This window comes from Falco biarmicus, chromosome 11, assembly GCF_023638135.1.
Source record: "Falco biarmicus isolate bFalBia1 chromosome 11, bFalBia1.pri, whole genome shotgun sequence".
NCBI classification, from domain to species: domain Eukaryota; kingdom Metazoa; phylum Chordata; class Aves; order Falconiformes; family Falconidae; genus Falco; species Falco biarmicus.
Genome location: NC_079298.1, coordinates 10019750 through 10037287, shown reverse-complemented (window position 1 = coordinate 10037287; position 17538 = coordinate 10019750). Strand labels below are relative to the sequence as shown.

The 17538-nt window shown below is 39.2% G+C and overlaps 1 protein-coding gene across 3 annotated transcripts in view; it reads right to left on the bottom strand.

Annotated features, from left to right (window-relative positions):
* TTC39A (tetratricopeptide repeat domain 39A) overlaps positions 1–17538 on the bottom strand; it is a 54378-nt gene that overhangs the window by 24632 nt on the left and 12208 nt on the right. For all 3 annotated transcript variants that reach the window (XM_056356721.1, XM_056356719.1, XM_056356720.1), the window contains exons 3-8: positions 10259–10390; positions 9515–9591; positions 9003–9070; positions 6049–6113; positions 3513–3612; positions 2456–2521 (exon numbers count right to left, since the gene is read on the bottom strand). In XM_056356721.1, coding sequence (XP_056212696.1) covers positions 2456–2521; positions 3513–3612; positions 6049–6113; positions 9003–9070; positions 9515–9591; positions 10259–10390 — 508 coding nt within the window. The remainder of the gene's footprint in view (positions 1–2455; positions 2522–3512; positions 3613–6048; positions 6114–9002; positions 9071–9514; positions 9592–10258; positions 10391–17538) is intronic.

The following is a 17538-nucleotide window of genomic DNA, read 5'->3' as shown; positions in this document are numbered from 1 at the left end:
GAGTAAGGCAGGCATGCCTCACCAGCGCAGCATGCCCAGCGGTGTGTAATACATACCTCTGCCCACAAAACCTCATGAAATTGGGCAAAACTGCATTGAACCCCAATGCCCAAACACTGGCCCTACGCCACTGAACACAAACAAGCCTGTATTTTAACTAACGATACCGGTGAAAGGAGCTTGAACAGTGGGAAGGGCACAACTGGCACATCTTGGACTGGAAGGGAACAAAAAAGGCCTCAGGCTACTTTTATAATTTCTTGATCTTATCCTAGCTACTATTTTGAGACTCCAGACTGCTGTTAAGTTGATCATGTTGTCTACAGTGCCCACAAATGGCTTAGGAACTAACGAAGCTTTGGGCATGTCCTCATTTACCATCAGACGTGACATGTCCAAGAGACAGGAAGAGTCCCTAGGGGCAAATTTGTTGGCTTCAAGGCAGGTTAGTATCGTGGAAGATATCACAATGCAATTTTACATCCAGTTTTAACAAACACATGATCCACAACAAAAGCAAGCTGTCCCCCAGTGCACTGTAGCTCTCTCAGGTAACTGTAAACAGCCCAAGGCATTAATCACAGCTCTTTTGTTCTTTGCACAACCTGATGGTCACCACGAGCATTTAATGGAAAAGACTGCAAGATCAAACACAGATGTATTCCGAACTCCTTTCATCTGGATGGGGTGCAGCACATGGCACGCATCACTTTCGCTCTTCTCTGTCACTGTTCCTTTCACCCTCTAGACTCCTGCCTGTACTGCAGGGGACAGCTTCCTCTTGCAAGCTTTGGAAAACCACCACTGGAAAGGATGGCAACGGCAATTTTGCTTTTGGTTTTAGGCATCTGACTGACAAATGTTAAATGCAGAAAGCCTTTGTTGGGATGTTAAAATAAACGGCCACCAATGAGCTTTGATCAACATGTTTAAAATACTCCTTTTTTATGGTGCACAGACAACAGGTTTTTGCTTAAATTTATGGTAATCTAGGTCATGTCTCAGTGAGTTATTAAAAATCTGGAACAAGAGCTGACTCACCAACACAAATATCAGCCCACTCATAGCCATACAAGAAATCCCAGGGCCAAAAGAAAACAACAGAAATTCAATTAGAGGGACAATTTTCATCTGCAGTAATGAGTGTTCAGCAAAGTATTCTCAGAACTCTGCTGGTATATGAATTTGAATTGCCTTTACATTTCTAGAAGAATATTTTGCTTTAGATGTTCTTCATTTTTGTAACTGACAGGCAGAACTATTTGATTTTTGCCTCTACTGCCTGTGAAACAGCTCCTGGAAATTTCCAAGTTCTAATCCACATTCTGCCAGAAGCTCCTTGCTTTTAAACAAGATATTTTATTTTCATATAAATAATCATAAGATATAAGATCCTTCCTGTAAACAAATAAAATGGTGATGACACTCATTCACCTGTCACATAAGGTTGCAGCCCTGATTATGGAAACATTTTTCTCCTTGAAACTTGTTTTGTAAAGAGAAAGCATTACAAGAGAGTGACATTTTAACTTGTTTATACAGTTTTTGTTGTGTTTGCAGGACATCAAACATTTACCTTACCTAGCATTTAGGAAAGAAATGTGACTAGTGGTTTAGGTTAAACAAACTGTGTTTTCTTAATCCAGGAACCCAAATCTGAATGCATCTCATGTTCTGCTGGTAGAATGAGAGACAAGGGCAGGTGCAGGGTATCAAGGCCAAGATATTCTCATCAATTCAGCATCCTATTTTGAAACAAATCCACAAAAAACTAACACAGCACTTTGTGCACCTGTCCTGCAGAATAACTGAGGTTCATGTGAATTTATTGGTGCTTCATTACTGAACTTCTGTCCTTAAACTGCATGCACAAACAACACAGGTCAGACTGGTTACTCTCTAGGCAAAAAAGCACTTTTTCAGGCAAAGAGAATTTCGGTGCCACACTCAAGTTACCACTTGCTATTAAAGACATGGAGGAAAAAAAAAAATCAGAAATGAAACTGAATTTCTTTTTTCCCAACTGGATGTCACACAGGAACCTGTCAGGGACACTCAGATACCATAACGACAGTAACTAATAAGTAAGCTAATATATTAAAGGTTAAGAATACACTTTTGACAATGGATTTCTAAGCACAAGCATACATCAGAAGACAAGTAACTAAAAAATATGTCAACATAATTGTATTTAACCATTGTATTTATCATGTTTCAGAACTGTAACATCCCTAAGCAATGGTATCACAACCTTCAAAGTGTACCAGTTCAGACAAAAACACAAAGGAAAACTGAGCTGCATGAAAGCATCAGTGCCAACGATGCGCACGTGTGATCCCAATTGGAGTGTTTCAGAGGGTTACAGCTAGTGTGAGGAAGAAGAGAGAAACTCCTGTCTCCATTTTTTAATTTCAGAGTGAGGGGAATGTACCAATACTATTTAGTTCACATTTACCTTGTTTCCAGAAAATCCAACAAACTCCAGTAATCTCAGAATCCGTGCAGGAAACATGGACAATGTCTATAGAAAGAAATGCAACAGTTATGCAGTAACTTAGACTTTCTGCCTCTCAGCTGCCAGCTGCCTCCTGATGATTTTCTGGGTAAATATATACACCTACTATATTTTGCATGCAATTTGAACATAAATATCTGTTTAATATAGGGACCTTGTGCCTCCAGGATTCCCCGCACAGAAATACGTTTACACAGCACATGCTTAGTAACTCTACTACTTCTTGGATGTTTCAGATACTGGATGCATACCGCACATGACAGATTTGTCATTTGTGCAGTAAATATAACATTTGGGCATGTGCCAGACTCACACAAAGTCATGCAAGCAAGGAGAAGCACCAAGCACTTTCTGCAGCCCATCACCTGAATAACCACATCACCTCTCACCATCTCTCGGTCAATGCCTCTCTGACATAGCAGGAACCATCCTGTACCATTTCACCACCTGCTTTCCAACCAGAACACAAACACCAACGGCCAAAAGTGGCCTGAGCAGCAGCCCAGGCCCCATTCATGTCCCCTGTCCCACCAGCTGCCCTGCTAACAGCCAAGTCCCTGGTTGCTTCCCAAGTGCCTGTTAAACAGTAAGCGGAAGTCAACACACACAGGCAACAGCTGCTTCTGCGCAAGGCTTCTCCTGGCCCCCATCCCAGTGGGTCTCTTCTCATGAGATCGTAACATCTTCCCTTCCAAGTGCCTCCCAAACATTGGTCACTTGGCTAACGAACACCCTGATAATCTCCCCATGAAGATGCGCGAGCGGGTCCGCGCACACAGGGCGGTGTTGTCCATGCTGCAGGTAGTAGTCTCTTTTATTTCTAAAGTGTATTACTACCTGGTGTTCTTAGACCAGGCACTGGGATCCTGCAAGTGTCAGTGCATACACCTGATTTTAACCATATGATTAGTAACACTGATTAAACACATACTTAAGTTAGGATCATTTTCAGGAGGCTGCAGGACTTCAGCTCAAGAGAAGAACAGTTAGGACATACCAGATTAAATGCTCCAACTCCAAGTTTTACACCTCCCTCAAAATGAAGATGGTTCTCTCCTTTGACATAATGCGGAGACTGTATGAGACTGTCCAGCTCCCTGAAAACGCGCAAGATTCTGTTACTTTGTCAGTAAATAAAATGATTAATTACAATTCAGTAAGAAAGTAACCCAATTATCTCAAATGACATAGTAGTTCAAAAAAGGTCAATTTGCCATCTCATCCATGTGAACAACATTTTGTTGGACTTATCTACAAAACATTTATGTCACATTACTATCAATTTAAATATATGGAGTCCTGGAGATGAATTCCTGTCAAACAGATGCAGTATTTTTGCCTGAAAATATTTCTACAGTGGCTGCTGGGAGCAACACTAACCGTTACAACTGTAAGAAGATACGATGGGGCAATGCAGGAAGTTTAAACTAGCAAATTTGATTTGAGTTTCACAAATCCCTGGATTAGATGTTCTCTTTCTGTGCATGTTCATTCAAAAGAACATTTTGTTACCTACAGGAGAAGACAATTGTAAGAAATATTTTTAAACGGGCAGGTATAGCGGAATTTACTTTTCACTTATTCTTCTAACTTTCATAGATCTCAACTTTGTAGTGTTCCCTTGTAGTTTCCCTGTGTAATCCAGCTGGATTTGAATCTGTTTTGTCTCCAAGCTTTCTGTAGGTATGTGTCTTTCACACTACTATTTTAATTTATTTTGTTGATTAGTAGGAAAAGAAAAACACTGTCGTAATGGCAGCCATATACTTGTGTGCAGGCTGTCATGTTTTTATCTGCTGGTTGTTATCAACAGATATAGGACTATTCATTGTAATTGCAGCCTTTACAATGGACCTGCATTTAGAGTTGCCTTCAACCCACACAAATACAGACACTGTCATCTCTCTCCCTCTTTCAGTATACTTCTGGAGAAACTGGACTGGATGCTGTTTTGTGTCTGCTAGACATGTGACTTTTTGTGGCTGTTCTGAGCCCAGATTTAAAGTCCTAAAATAAAACAAAACATGATGCATATTTAGCTTTCAGTTTTTAAAATTATTCACATAAATCTGTACTACTGTGAAGTTTTCTGATACTTTTTATTCACTGTCAAGAAGCAAATGTTCCATTCTGAATTTTGTTCTATTTCATTCCATCTTTTTCCCTCCCTGAAAGAGAGTTTTAAAAATTGTATCTTTGCAACATTTACTCCTCCTGTCTTTGTAGTGTTACTGTTGTTGCAGATTATCAAGCAGTACTGCTGACAGTGGGGAAAGGAAAGATGACTTTTTTTATATCGGAAACTATGTTGTAAAAATACCGATCAATCAAAACAAGTGAAGTCCCATTTCCGTATTTCATTGTTTTCTCTGTAACCTGTTGCACCATGCTCTCACCAAAACTGCAAACAATTATTTCTTCCTACATCAAAGGTACAGTACAAAAAACACAACTGCCAATCTCACATACAAACTTTCCCTTTGTTAAAATACATGTTTTAAAAATATGCAAGTTATTAGCATTCTTTTGCAGAAGACCACCTAAGGGCTACTAGATTTATAACACTTTGCTTTTACATATACTAATTTACTGTGGCACAACTGATTATGCTTCCCATGGTGTACATCTTAATGTAATTTTCAGAATTTACTACTGTACTTCAAAAGCTTTTGTGTATATTGAAAGTAGCTCTCCGTAACTTCCTAGATGAAAAGAAATCTGCTTAAGCAGATGTTTTTGGTTTGCAGACACTAAGTAATGGGCATATTGTGAGTTCAGATAAGCAACTCTGCTTATCATTTCCAATAGCACATGCTTTCTCTTTCGAGTAGAACAACTGCCATATTTAAATAGATTAAAAGCCCAGCTAAGCAAAAATTTCACTCAGACAGTGGTATATGCTTGGAAAAGCAACCTCTAGGAATTGTCTGTTCAGGGACTTCATGATGCAGAGAGACTGCATCTGCTCTACTATGCTAACTAGCCCCTATAAATCTGTTTCCTGGAAATTTGTTTAATCTTTGTTTGAAGCCACTTACACTTTTCATTGCAAGCTCTTCAGTTTATTGTCTCATAATTTTCTTTTAGTTTCATGCATTTATTATAGAATTACTTGTGCTTCAGCTACTGGTTTTGAATGTTCCAAAAAGTGCAGCTTGAACTATAAAGAAATGTCATTACTTGTGCCTAATGACTGCAAGACCTCCAAATTGTGCTATACAGACACAGAGCACTACATCATTTAGAAAAGTTATTTTTTGACATAATTTCAAGGATATAGTACTTGAAGTAGGCAAACCTTGGGAGTTAACAGCGTTAGGGTCCACTATCTTTACAATCCAAATCAACCATAATATCAATGTCCTTTGTTAGGCAAAGGAGGAATTTGTGTGGGCTGAGAAAGGCTATAGACATGAGGCCCACAATAAAGGCTGCAATAAATACAACAGTAATTAATTTGCAAATTGGACTATTTGACTGTCAGCATTTTTTACTGAAAGAATACACTTATTCACATCATCACTCTAACTTACCTGTATGTTTGGTAACTGTTTCGGACTTTGATGCCTCCTTTTATGAAGCTAACCATATTCTCATCCTGTTAGAATGGAAACAGGTTAGCAACATGAATTTGTAAGCACATAAAGGGCTTTTGTCTTCTTGAGATGAACGTGTCTTGAACATAACTGTCATGACACAGACAATGTAAGTCTCTGAGAAACAATACACAGATTTAGGATTTCCTTTCTATATTAAAATATTTTTCACTCTGTTCAAACATGTACACTTTATTTTGATGTCTTCTGTGATTAGTTTAGCCCTTGTGACCTCTGGACCATCTGAACTTGCAGTACTGAACACAGGTACAAAGCTAATGAGCGGCACCTAAGTTACATGCATTTGTGGCTCTTTCAAAAAATACCTTTCTGTCATTTGTCCCTCAGCACAGTTAAGGTCTGAGCATTTCCTGACTCAGCACCAGATACGAATAACTGCCCATCCTCAGGAGCCTACAGAATATAGTTACACATCCTAAAAAGGAACAAGGAAAAGTAAAGCTGTGCAGGATATGCTTTTTTCTGGTCTCAATACTCAAGTATCTATGAGATCCATACTAGCGTGATAACATGTTACATTACAAGCTATAACGCACCGAGAACTTACAGTAAAGCGTATCTGGGGGCCCTTAGTTTACAGTTGTAACCTGAAGAGAGAACTCTTCAGTCTTGAAACTTTCTGGTGTCAGTTTCTTGCCTCACTCATTGCATATAATCTGTCATTCTGGCTTGTTTTGATACTTGCTGTTACTTTGGGATAGGAAGACTACCTGTGATTTAGGAGATGATCTTTCTGTGATGGTATTTTAAGAGGCTGTATAAGGCATTGTGGAGAAAACAGCATAGGTTAGATGAACATTTGGCCCAATTGTGTTCATAGGTATGTAAACAGAGACAGAACCTGCCTCCAAGAGCTTTCCATCCTTCCGTAAGTCAGGAGGATAACTCAATCCAATCAAAGTTAGTTCAACATCTTCCGGACTTTGCTTTCTGTAAACTAGTATAGGAAGCCTAATGACCCGAACTGAAGAGCAGGGCTTACTCCTGCAGCCTGCAACACCACCACCAGCCTACGTCCTTTACAGTCATCCTTCAGCAACTTTATCAAGAATGATAACTGAGGACAGAAACTATAACCATAAATGAGCATGTAATTTCTGATGATACATCCCCAGAGACTTGAATCCCAATCACATGCAAAAGAAATAACCACAGAAAAATGGCTTTCCTTTTTCCTTTGTTCTGTAGAAAAAGAAAGTCAGGTTTTAACTAGCAGCTGGGGTGAGGTACAGCATACCTAACCGTATGTAAAGGTTCAGTTCTATTTTCCTTTGAATGGAAAATGGAAAGAGGAAAGAAGATGGTTTAAAAATGTTTAAATTCAGAATACTCATGATACCAACAACAGAGATAAATAATGTGAGAATAGTACAGCCCTTGAAAAATCCTGAAACTAATTTTAATGTGTTTTCAACTGGATGTGGTCATTGACACTAAGCTTCAAATCTAACCCACTTCAATAGCTGTTGGAACCAAGTGCGTTTGTTTAATTTTTAAAACCAGTTCATGTGTTCATGAAAAATTAAACACAGAATAGAAGAGGAAGCAAATACACAGACATTCTTTATGCAGAACAGGACAAGAAATTATTTTCTTACTCTTAAATCTTTCACATACCTATAAATGCTTTTAAAAACAGACGCCTGTGAAAATAGTGCTTAAAAACAAGAGGCACTGCCTTGAAACACTCTTTTCTTACAGGCACAATGAAGAAGTTCTGAAAAACCTTGCTTCCATAGCTTCTGATATCAACCAAACTGTGCTCAGTGCTAGAGGCTACTAATCCCAAAGGATCCCAAAGGAATATGGAAATAGGTGGCTACACCCTGGCCACTTCAAAGTCCATCATCCTACCATAAAGTCACCATCGTCAGCACTCTAAAAACCTTCAGAAGAAACTACTCTGACTACTGTTTTTTCTATGAAGCAGTAGTTTCCCAGCAGAGGGGCACGGCAGATTGCTGAAAAGGGTTACATGGTTCATAAATTATCATAAACAACATAAATCAGAGCCCATCTGGCAACTCCCAACAACTATAAAATCACCACTTGCATTTCATTCTCAATCAGCATCTTTGATCCAAGAAGCAGAAGCCCTTTGTGAACGTGACTTTTATTATCCCTTCTGCAAAGATGGAGCAATCCCACTGTCATGTAGCAAGTACAGCCAAATCAGGAAGAAAAAAATCAGTTATTTCAACTATGATTAACAATCTAAATCGCAAGCTGAAGCCCAAGTAAGTATTGCTAATGTTGATCCATCAAAAAAATCAAGCTTCATTAGTACAGACAGATAAAATTCAAAGAAGAGGGAGAGATCTCCTTCTTTTAAAGACAGGCAGCACTGTTTAGCAAAAAGCATGTGTGGAGCCTATTAGCTATGCAGACCGTACTAGTTGTTCAAGAGCAAACAAGTGAGGAAGTAGCCTTGGGAAAGCAAACCAACCTGACTGAAACAAAAGTCTTGAAAGTCTTGCTTGCATTCTAGCATAGCACAGCTTCAATGACCATCTCTTTTTTTTTTTTTTTTTTTAATCCGATATCTCAGCACACAGTGTTTGAAAATCGGTGCTTACTGCCGTTAATTGCACACATTCAAAAGGGACTGGAGAAGGGCATCATAGGGGACTCAGTGCTACGTGTATCAACATAAGGATTTTTAGATAATCATTAGGGATAAAAAAACCCACATTCTACTATCTCATCAGCAGATGGTCCAGATAAAATCCAGATTTAAAAATCCAGGTGAGACTCCTACACCACTAGGTCAAACTAGGGTCTTCTACCATTTCACTAATTTTAAGAAAAGAAACCTGTATAGTACGCACTTTTTTCTTCCCCCTCCAAAAAAGCCACACAGGAATCCATACCTGGAGGAATGTGAGTGCTGCTCTCTGAAGTAAACATTCAGCATAGCAGATTTCTGCATGGATTTCCTCTAGCATCACGTGACGAGGGTAAGAAAACAAATAAATCAGACACAAAGTAATTAAAAACCACTTATTAGCTCATTAATATAGATAGGAATAAGATCACAAAGCTCAAACTGAGAAAAATCTTTTCAAAATTTGCTATAGTGCTTAGTTCTAGACTGCTGAGGTAACCCCAAACAGAAATGACACACAGGTACAGAAACTTTGCAGGAATTTCTCTGGTGCTTTCCAGGAATTCCTGGATCTAGAAACTTTCTAGACATTGGTAACACAGCAATTGCCAAGACACTGATCCAGCACATGCCAAATAATTGATTTTGTCAGTGAACTCACAATCTGCAAAAACACTCTGGGTGAACAATTCTACACAATTCAAACTGCAGATTGAAAAGAAAAAAAAAAAAAAAAAAAAAAAAGGAAAACATTGTGTGTGTTAGGGACGATGTTACCTTCAGTGAAGTGTTCAAGGCTTTGCCTATGCACAAGGTTGTTGATAGAATCAGCTACTGTAGATTTCTTCCTAAATCTGTAGAAAAGTGAGTTTGGTCATTCTGAACATGAAGCATCAACAACAGAGAACCGTATCATTCAGCTGGCCACCCATACACTCACTAACATATTTCTAGTGCTCACCAACCCTCTGTCATGTTACCACACACACAAACTTCAGCATATTTCATACAGAACTTAGTCAGCGTGGTCCTCCTGGGATCCGTCTTTTACCTTTCACATGCAGAAATCTGCCTTGGTGAAGGAAGGGGACAAGGGTGCTTTTTGATTTATTTTCTGTGTGTGTACGTGCGCATGTGTGTACAGAAGTGGGAGTACAGTTGACTCAAAGACAGCTAGCTACAGTATAGCCATCACCAAATGGGAAGATCCTGCAGTGTCTGTAAACCGTAAATAACTTCCAGACAGTGCAGAACTGGGGCTACAGATATGACAAAAATCTAACTGGCAGAAAAAGATACTGCAGTAAACTGAAGTTTTCAAGACTAGACCACTGAAAACCCTGTTGACCTCATAACTGAACCTCCTTCAAGCAAGAGGCTGGACTAGAAGACCTCCTGATGTCCCTTCCAACCTCAGTTTTCCTATGATTCTATGAAATTACGTGTCCTTTTTTAGCCTTTATGTCTTTCAAAACTTTCCCATGAAGGGACTATTCATTGACTGAATTGCGCCACACTTACTTTTGACAGGTGGCTTGAGCTTCCTTCATTGTGTTTCCTGCATTCAGTATGTCCTGAGGATCAAACGTCATCATAGCTTGCATCTCCAGTATGGTGGCGTAAGTCAGCGCGTGATACATACTGTCTTTAGTTCTGAAAAAAAACACAAGATGCAAAGCACAGCTGATTTGATGGTATTATTACTTTTAAAAAACAAATACAAATACAATTCTAGAAGTGTATTTGCCTGATGATCAAGCTCTACATGAACTAGAAATCAAACACAAAGGACATGCAAATTAATCAAGAAACATTATAGACCGAGATTTGTATAGGAAATCATGCCTACCACTCTGGTTTCAATAACTGTGATAATATGTTCCAATCCTGAGGTGAGGATAGGTATTTAACATACATAAAGCACAGGAACTAACCATGTGGCTGACCGTTCAGGAATGACAGAATCGTGTGTGTTTGTTTGTTTTTTTACTGGTGTATTTAATGAATACTGCAACATGCGACACAAATCCAGACATTCTTCTAATTTAGGAGAGTTACTAAGGACAGACTCAAGGAGGTAAGTAATCCAATACTATAACCATGGTCAAAGTAGAATCTTCTTCAAACAAATCTTCCCAACAGAAGCGTTCCAGTCTATGTCAAGCATTACAGCTTTTTCTTCCTCGCCCTTTCTGCTAACCCTCCACCCCAATCTGTTCAACTTCTGTATTATTCTTTGTGATTTCAGATGGTTCCCCTTTTGAAGAAAGCCAAAAACTTTGGTATTAGTGCAAGGAAAACAATTAACTCGCACATCCAGCCACTGCCAGCATCTTTCCTCTGGCAGGAAGAGGTGTTTATATATTGAACACATTTACAGCATTCAGCCAGTACCTACGTACAGTATAATCCTCTGCAAATGAATCAAAATACCTTCAGGCGTACAGGCCCAATAAAGATGACTTGGGAAATATGTTGAAGGGCAAGTTCAGATGGATTCCTGCCACAGAAACTCTCTGTTGACCTTGCTAATCCACCCCTGACAAACAGCACAACTTAGACAAATACTACTAAAGCGACAATTGCTATTTCAACTGTGTACACTTTTAGAATAGATTGGGTAGTTCTATATGGCAGGGAATATTCAAAAATACTTGCAGTCAAACAAGGATATCCTTTCAACAAAATCTCCACCCTCAGCACAGCTATCCTCAATACGTGTACTTCAGGTGGTTTTTTTCTCAAAACGAGACAATTCATTTTCTTTTTCTTTCAAGGAGGAAGTGCAGTGCCAGCAACGTGTCCTTGCCACAAATAGGGCTAGTGGGCTGCATTAAGAGCAGCGTTGCTGCCAGCAGGTCGCAGAAGATCCTTTCCCTCTGCTCAGCACTGCTGAGGCCACACCTGGAGTATTGCGTCCAGCTCCAGGCTCCTCAGTGCATGGACATACTCAAGAACGTCCAACGAAGGGCGATGAGGATGATTTAGGGACTGGAACATCTTTCCTATGAGGAAAGGCTGAGAGAGCTGGGACACTGTTCTGCCTGGAGAAGAGAAAGCTCAGGGGTTTCCTATAACACACATATATATATATACACACACACCTGAAGGGAGGATGCAAATGGGACAGAGCCAGACTCTTTTCATTGTGCTCAGTGACAGGACCAGAAGTCACAGGCAAAAACTCTGCCTGAACATCAGGAAACACACTTTTACTATTGGAATAACCGAGCACTGGCAAAGCTTGTCCAGAGAGCTTGTAGAGTCTCTATCCTTGGAGATACTCAAAAGCTGTCTGTACATGGTCCTGGGCAGCCATGTCCAGGGGGCCCTGCTTGAGCCTGTGACCTCCAGAGGTCTCTTCCAACCTCAAACACCCTGATTCCGTCGGTTTGTTTTAAGGGCAAAAGCCAAACTATAAAGACACCTCAATTCATTTAATTCCTCCCCGGAAATAGACTTGCCTTCCCCAGGTTTGGTATCTGTATTGAACTGAAGGATGATTTTAAGGATAATTTAAGACAATCCTACATTAATCAATGATCTAAGAACTCACTGTGATGACGTGGATCCCTTAAAGTTTTCTACCAATCCATACATTATTATGCATTAATTCTTTTGCTTGATGGAGTAAAACACCCTTAAGTATTTCTCAAGAGTCCCTGATGTTTGGTTAGTGCTTTCCAGAACCAAAACATAACATTGTCTACATCTAAAGTAACCCCCCCTAGATGACATTATGCAATAAAATCATCAAAGAAACATTCAAGTGATGATACGAACCTCACTTTCTCTGTATATATATATATTTTGAGATGTAGGGATTAAAATAATACCTAGCATTGGTGCAGACAGTGTTACACACATATCTGGTGCTTCCCTTGCCAGCCTTCATAGGATGATGGTTACTTTTTCCAATACACACGGCACACAGCAGGCTGAAGAAATTTGCAGTGTACATCTTTAAACTCCACTACAGTCTGTGTTTTGTGGCTGTCCTTAATTCCTAGTTGCCCTCATCATGTCCACAGTTTACCTAACAAGCTGGTCTAACCAACATCTAAACAATTTAGCAGAAAAGCCAGTTTGGGAAATCACCTACTGCCATAAGTGCTAGGAACTCCAGACTATGCTAACATCCATCTCATCTCCAACGTTAGAAGAACAGACATAGTAGGGAAATGAGTTTAAAATCCAGTGGAGTCAGGACAGAACTGTCTTGGCCTCCTATGTCAAGATTCTTTCAGTAAGCTGATAACGTAAGGTAGAAAATAAAAAAAGAGCATACTATAAAATGCCAGCCTGATAAAAGCGTTCCTGTTCATTTGATTAATCAGCCTCAACAGGTGCAGAAACACACACTTCATCTCATGTTAATATAAAACCCTTCCAAAGGTTCAAATTCAAAGCACAGGGAAGGCACTAAAATAGTTCCCTTCCAAAATTCTAGAAATTTGTTTTCAAAATCAAAGCAGATAAAAGATTAAATTCACTGCACTAAAAGGAAAATTGATACTTTTCACATATACATGGTGAAGGATTTCCCTCTCCAGTAATTTGCTTAATACCAAATCACCCCTGCCCTAACCAATGGTTTCATCTATTTTGCTATTAATAATTAATGTTTATCATTAGTAAACTGGTGTTTATCATTATTCAACTGGTATTTATCAACAATCATTAGTCAACTTGTATTTATCAACACTCAAATTATTCTTTTTTTTTTTCCAAGAGCTGGGATGTGGGTAAAAGTGCAACCAAATGTAACAGTTATCTACACTATTTATACTAACCATGCAAGTACTGTTGCCAATAACATCCTGGCATATTGCCAGAAGTTTTAAAGCCTGCATTTTATATGGATGGATACAGAATGAAACTTGACAGCTTTTTTTTTTTTTTTTTTCTTCTTTTGATTCCTCAGCAGCACTTTCCCCAGGACATTGTTGGAGTTAACAAGCCTTTATGACATAAACACAACTAATATTCTGATTAATGACTTATCCCAGTACTTGGTATCACATGACTGCATAAGAGGATTATAAGTAATATCTTTAGGCAGTGATGGGAGTTATGCCACATGCTTGTTCTCCAACTACAGTGCAATCATTATCGTCTTGTAGCAGTGCGCTTTCTTGAGAGCTGTTGCAGAACGCTTTTATTCCTGCTTGAGGACAGTGACAGCTCTCCCCTCCAGCTGAAGTACGAGAATCAAAAACCTCGGCTTGGTTTGACTTCAGAATTAACCCAGGGGCTGGTATTTTTTGCCAAAAGCACAGTACCAAAAATATTTTTGTGGATCCTTTTACAGTAATCCAGCAGGCACGACATGCATCACCAGGTTACAGAAATCCCAGGTTTAAGTCCATGCCTTGATTTAGTATCAAGATGATTCTAACAAGTAAACCAAATTCAACAGTACAGAGTGAGAGAGACCCTCCCGCAGACCAGCCAGCAGTCCGTTCATCCAGGCGTACCCAACAGTGAGACATCAAAGCCCAAATCTAAACCACGTCAGGAGAACGTGGTCCCCCAGAGCCTGAAGGCTTTCCTCACCTTTGATCAGAAGTTCCACCCATGTCTAAACAACCCGCTAGACCTATTGCTTGGGCTTCCATAAAACCTCTCTGTTTTGATGAATCGTTTTCCAATAAAAACCTGCTTCCTATGAAAACTCCCCACCAGTATTAAGTTCACAACTAGAAAAGACCACTCTGATCGGCCACCAGGAGGTTCGCTTGTTACCACAAGCCGCCAGAATGGTCTGGGTCTGGCCTATGCCAGAAAGCTGCAGTTTGAGAAGAGAAGCCCTGAGCCTTTTTGATCTAAGCCATTCTCCAAAATCCACAGTCTAGTAAGTTCTTCCATCTAGGAGGTGAAACCAACAATTAAGTCAGGTTTTGGCAGCAATGTATTTAATTACAAAGACTATAAAAGTCACATTCTTCTGGACTCCAGGCATAAAAGGAGGAAAACACCCCTAGAAATAATGACCTTCTTCATGTTCATGATATTCTTTACAATAAATAGCTAGCTTGAGCTTTCTGCAGAACTGTGCACCATCAAACACTGCCTAGAGCTTCACCCTACCTCCGTGTGCTTCCCCTTACTCTTTTCACTCCTCTCACTTTGACAATCACACACTACCTTTGTTACATTGGTTTCCAGAGAAAGCTCCTCCATCCCACTGAACAACCTCATACTTGCTTTTTTTCTACAGGGGTAAGAACATTTCACCACACTATGAAGACAGCCCTTACAAAAGGCTTCCATTCCTTAGTAACCTCTTTAAACTTTTTAAAGATCAGAATATATAAGATAACATTTAATACTGTAAATTAGTTTTATATTAAAAATTCCAGTGATAGTAAATAGTACCACAGAACTACACTATTCCAACAAGAGTTGCACAAATAACTAGCACAGCAGTAACACAATCTTTTCACACCTCCCTGAGACACTCCCACATCAAAGGACTGAACTCACCCCTTTCAAACAAGGTCATTCTAGAATTAATCTAGAATTAATAGAATTAAATAATCTAGAATTAATAATTCCACCAAACACCACCAAATGCTTTTTGGAGGCTATTTTCAGAATAATGTCAACTGCCTGGAATTAATCATTCTCATATTGTTCTGACAATATTGCAAGCAGCAACACAGATGTGTTGCAGCTCATCCAACGATCCAGACTACTCTGTGCCATGAATTTATTTTTATTATTTACCATTCTCCCAAGTGATTTGACATATGCAATCTACCAGGTGATTATGTCATACTTTCCTACAGGATAATTATTAAAATATTAAACATTTGTCTTGGGGAAGGGAAGGGGACATCTCACCAGAATCAACTCTTTCATTAACAATTACCTGTTTGCAGTTACATAAGGGCTAAAATTAGTCAGCTTTTCATCAATTTACTGCATGTACCTCCGAGTTGAGAAGGAAGATGAGATTTTTTTACCCCACTCCAGTGACTGGGCAGTTTCAGTGTCACTCATTGTCACAGTTAACAGGTTACATATTGAAAATCACTGCTGTGCTTGGTGACTGATTTTAAGAACTCTTTAAGAAATTCCTTATGTGAATACTTCATATAAAACATTCATTTAATTAAACTTAAAGCAGAAACCACAAGGAGTCCACTACTGTACTGTGATTGTTAATGACAATAAAAAGAAAACTGACTGTAAAACCTAAAAGGTGGCTGAGGAAACAGGAAAAGTTATGTAACACACAGCAAAAACACCAGATCAATTTTTTTTTTATGAAACAAGATCTCTTCTTTATGATGGATTTGCTTTTCTAACAGGAAAAAAAGAGCTCTACCTCAACACAAGTCTAGACACCATCCTCAGATATTTATTTCTAAGCTGCTAGGAAAGATCTTCCGATTTTAACTCTCATACATTGCCAAATCTGCTCTCAGTTACACATGGTACAAATCAGTTGAAAATACACTTATTGTGGAAGCCAAATGTGAGTAATTTAGTGAATCTGCAATAATGTAATACAGAGCAGAGTATGTCCTACAACATAAGTGGCAAAGCTGCAAAATCTATGATATGAAATTCTTTACAAGCATGTAAAAACTGAAAGTATTTCTTTAAACAAAGATAGTATGTTTACGGACTGTGAAAACCAATTTCAAATCTCAGCACGCTAGAAGGCAATAGTGAGGAACTGATGACTCCTAAAGAAAATACTCAGTATTACCATATGTGCCCACTCTACAGCTCTTGTCATTCCCTAAAGAGATGGAGTGTGTCCATAATGGATATCATCTGTGGGGAAATTTAGCATCCTGTTTCTGCATTACACTCACGAAGACCATAAGTCTGTATTTTCCTCACTGCCAAAGGCAACAGGAATAAGGGCCTCCTCATAACAGCAGGCTAACATGAAAAATCAGTTCCAAAATGGTTTTGCAGTGTGGAATACAGTCAGGTACAAAACCAGAGCATCAGCTCGTGAAATATGTTCTGCAGAGCCCAATAAAAGGTGAATGAAAACCATATGCAACAAAAGAAAAATGGATTAACAGACACCACATCCCTACACACACCCTCCCTACCGTGGCCTCACTAGCTTCTGCAGTTTCGGAAACCTCCTTCAATAAAGCATCTCCCTATTTTATGCTAAGCACCGAGGAAGCATTTCCAGATGGGCACAGGGGCTCTACTGTCAGAATTTAATGAAACCACAGTTATTCTTCTTACCATTTTAATGATACCTTCTGATGACATAAAAACACAAACCAACACTGCTGTGAATAAAACCAGTATTATTAATATATCTGAGCCTACAATTCATCATGAATGTCACAGAGTGTAGTTCCATGGTTAAGCTACTGATTCTGACACTAAAGACTGAGGCTGGTATCTCAGCAAAGCAGGTATGTCATATTCACTATAGTTACCCCAATACATATCAAACACATACTACTGCATTACCTATGAATTTTACTCATTTCATATTCCAGTGGCCTGAAAGAAGGCATGATGTAATTTGCTGACAGCTCAAAAATAAATGGAGCAAACTGGGGGAAAAAATGCGAATCAACCACAGACTTCAACAAGCCAAGAGCACAGGTAACTTCAGGACAGGGTATGAAAAAATCACAGACGCTGTAACACAATGGTTTTTAAAAGCTATTTTATAACCACACTGCTTGCAGCTGGGCCACTCATTATATGCTGGGCTGCAATGCATTCAGGAAACAGAGTGCATGACCACTACACTGAACTGCAAAAGCTGTGAGAAAGTTTCTGCAAGTGGTTATTACAAAACAACAAAA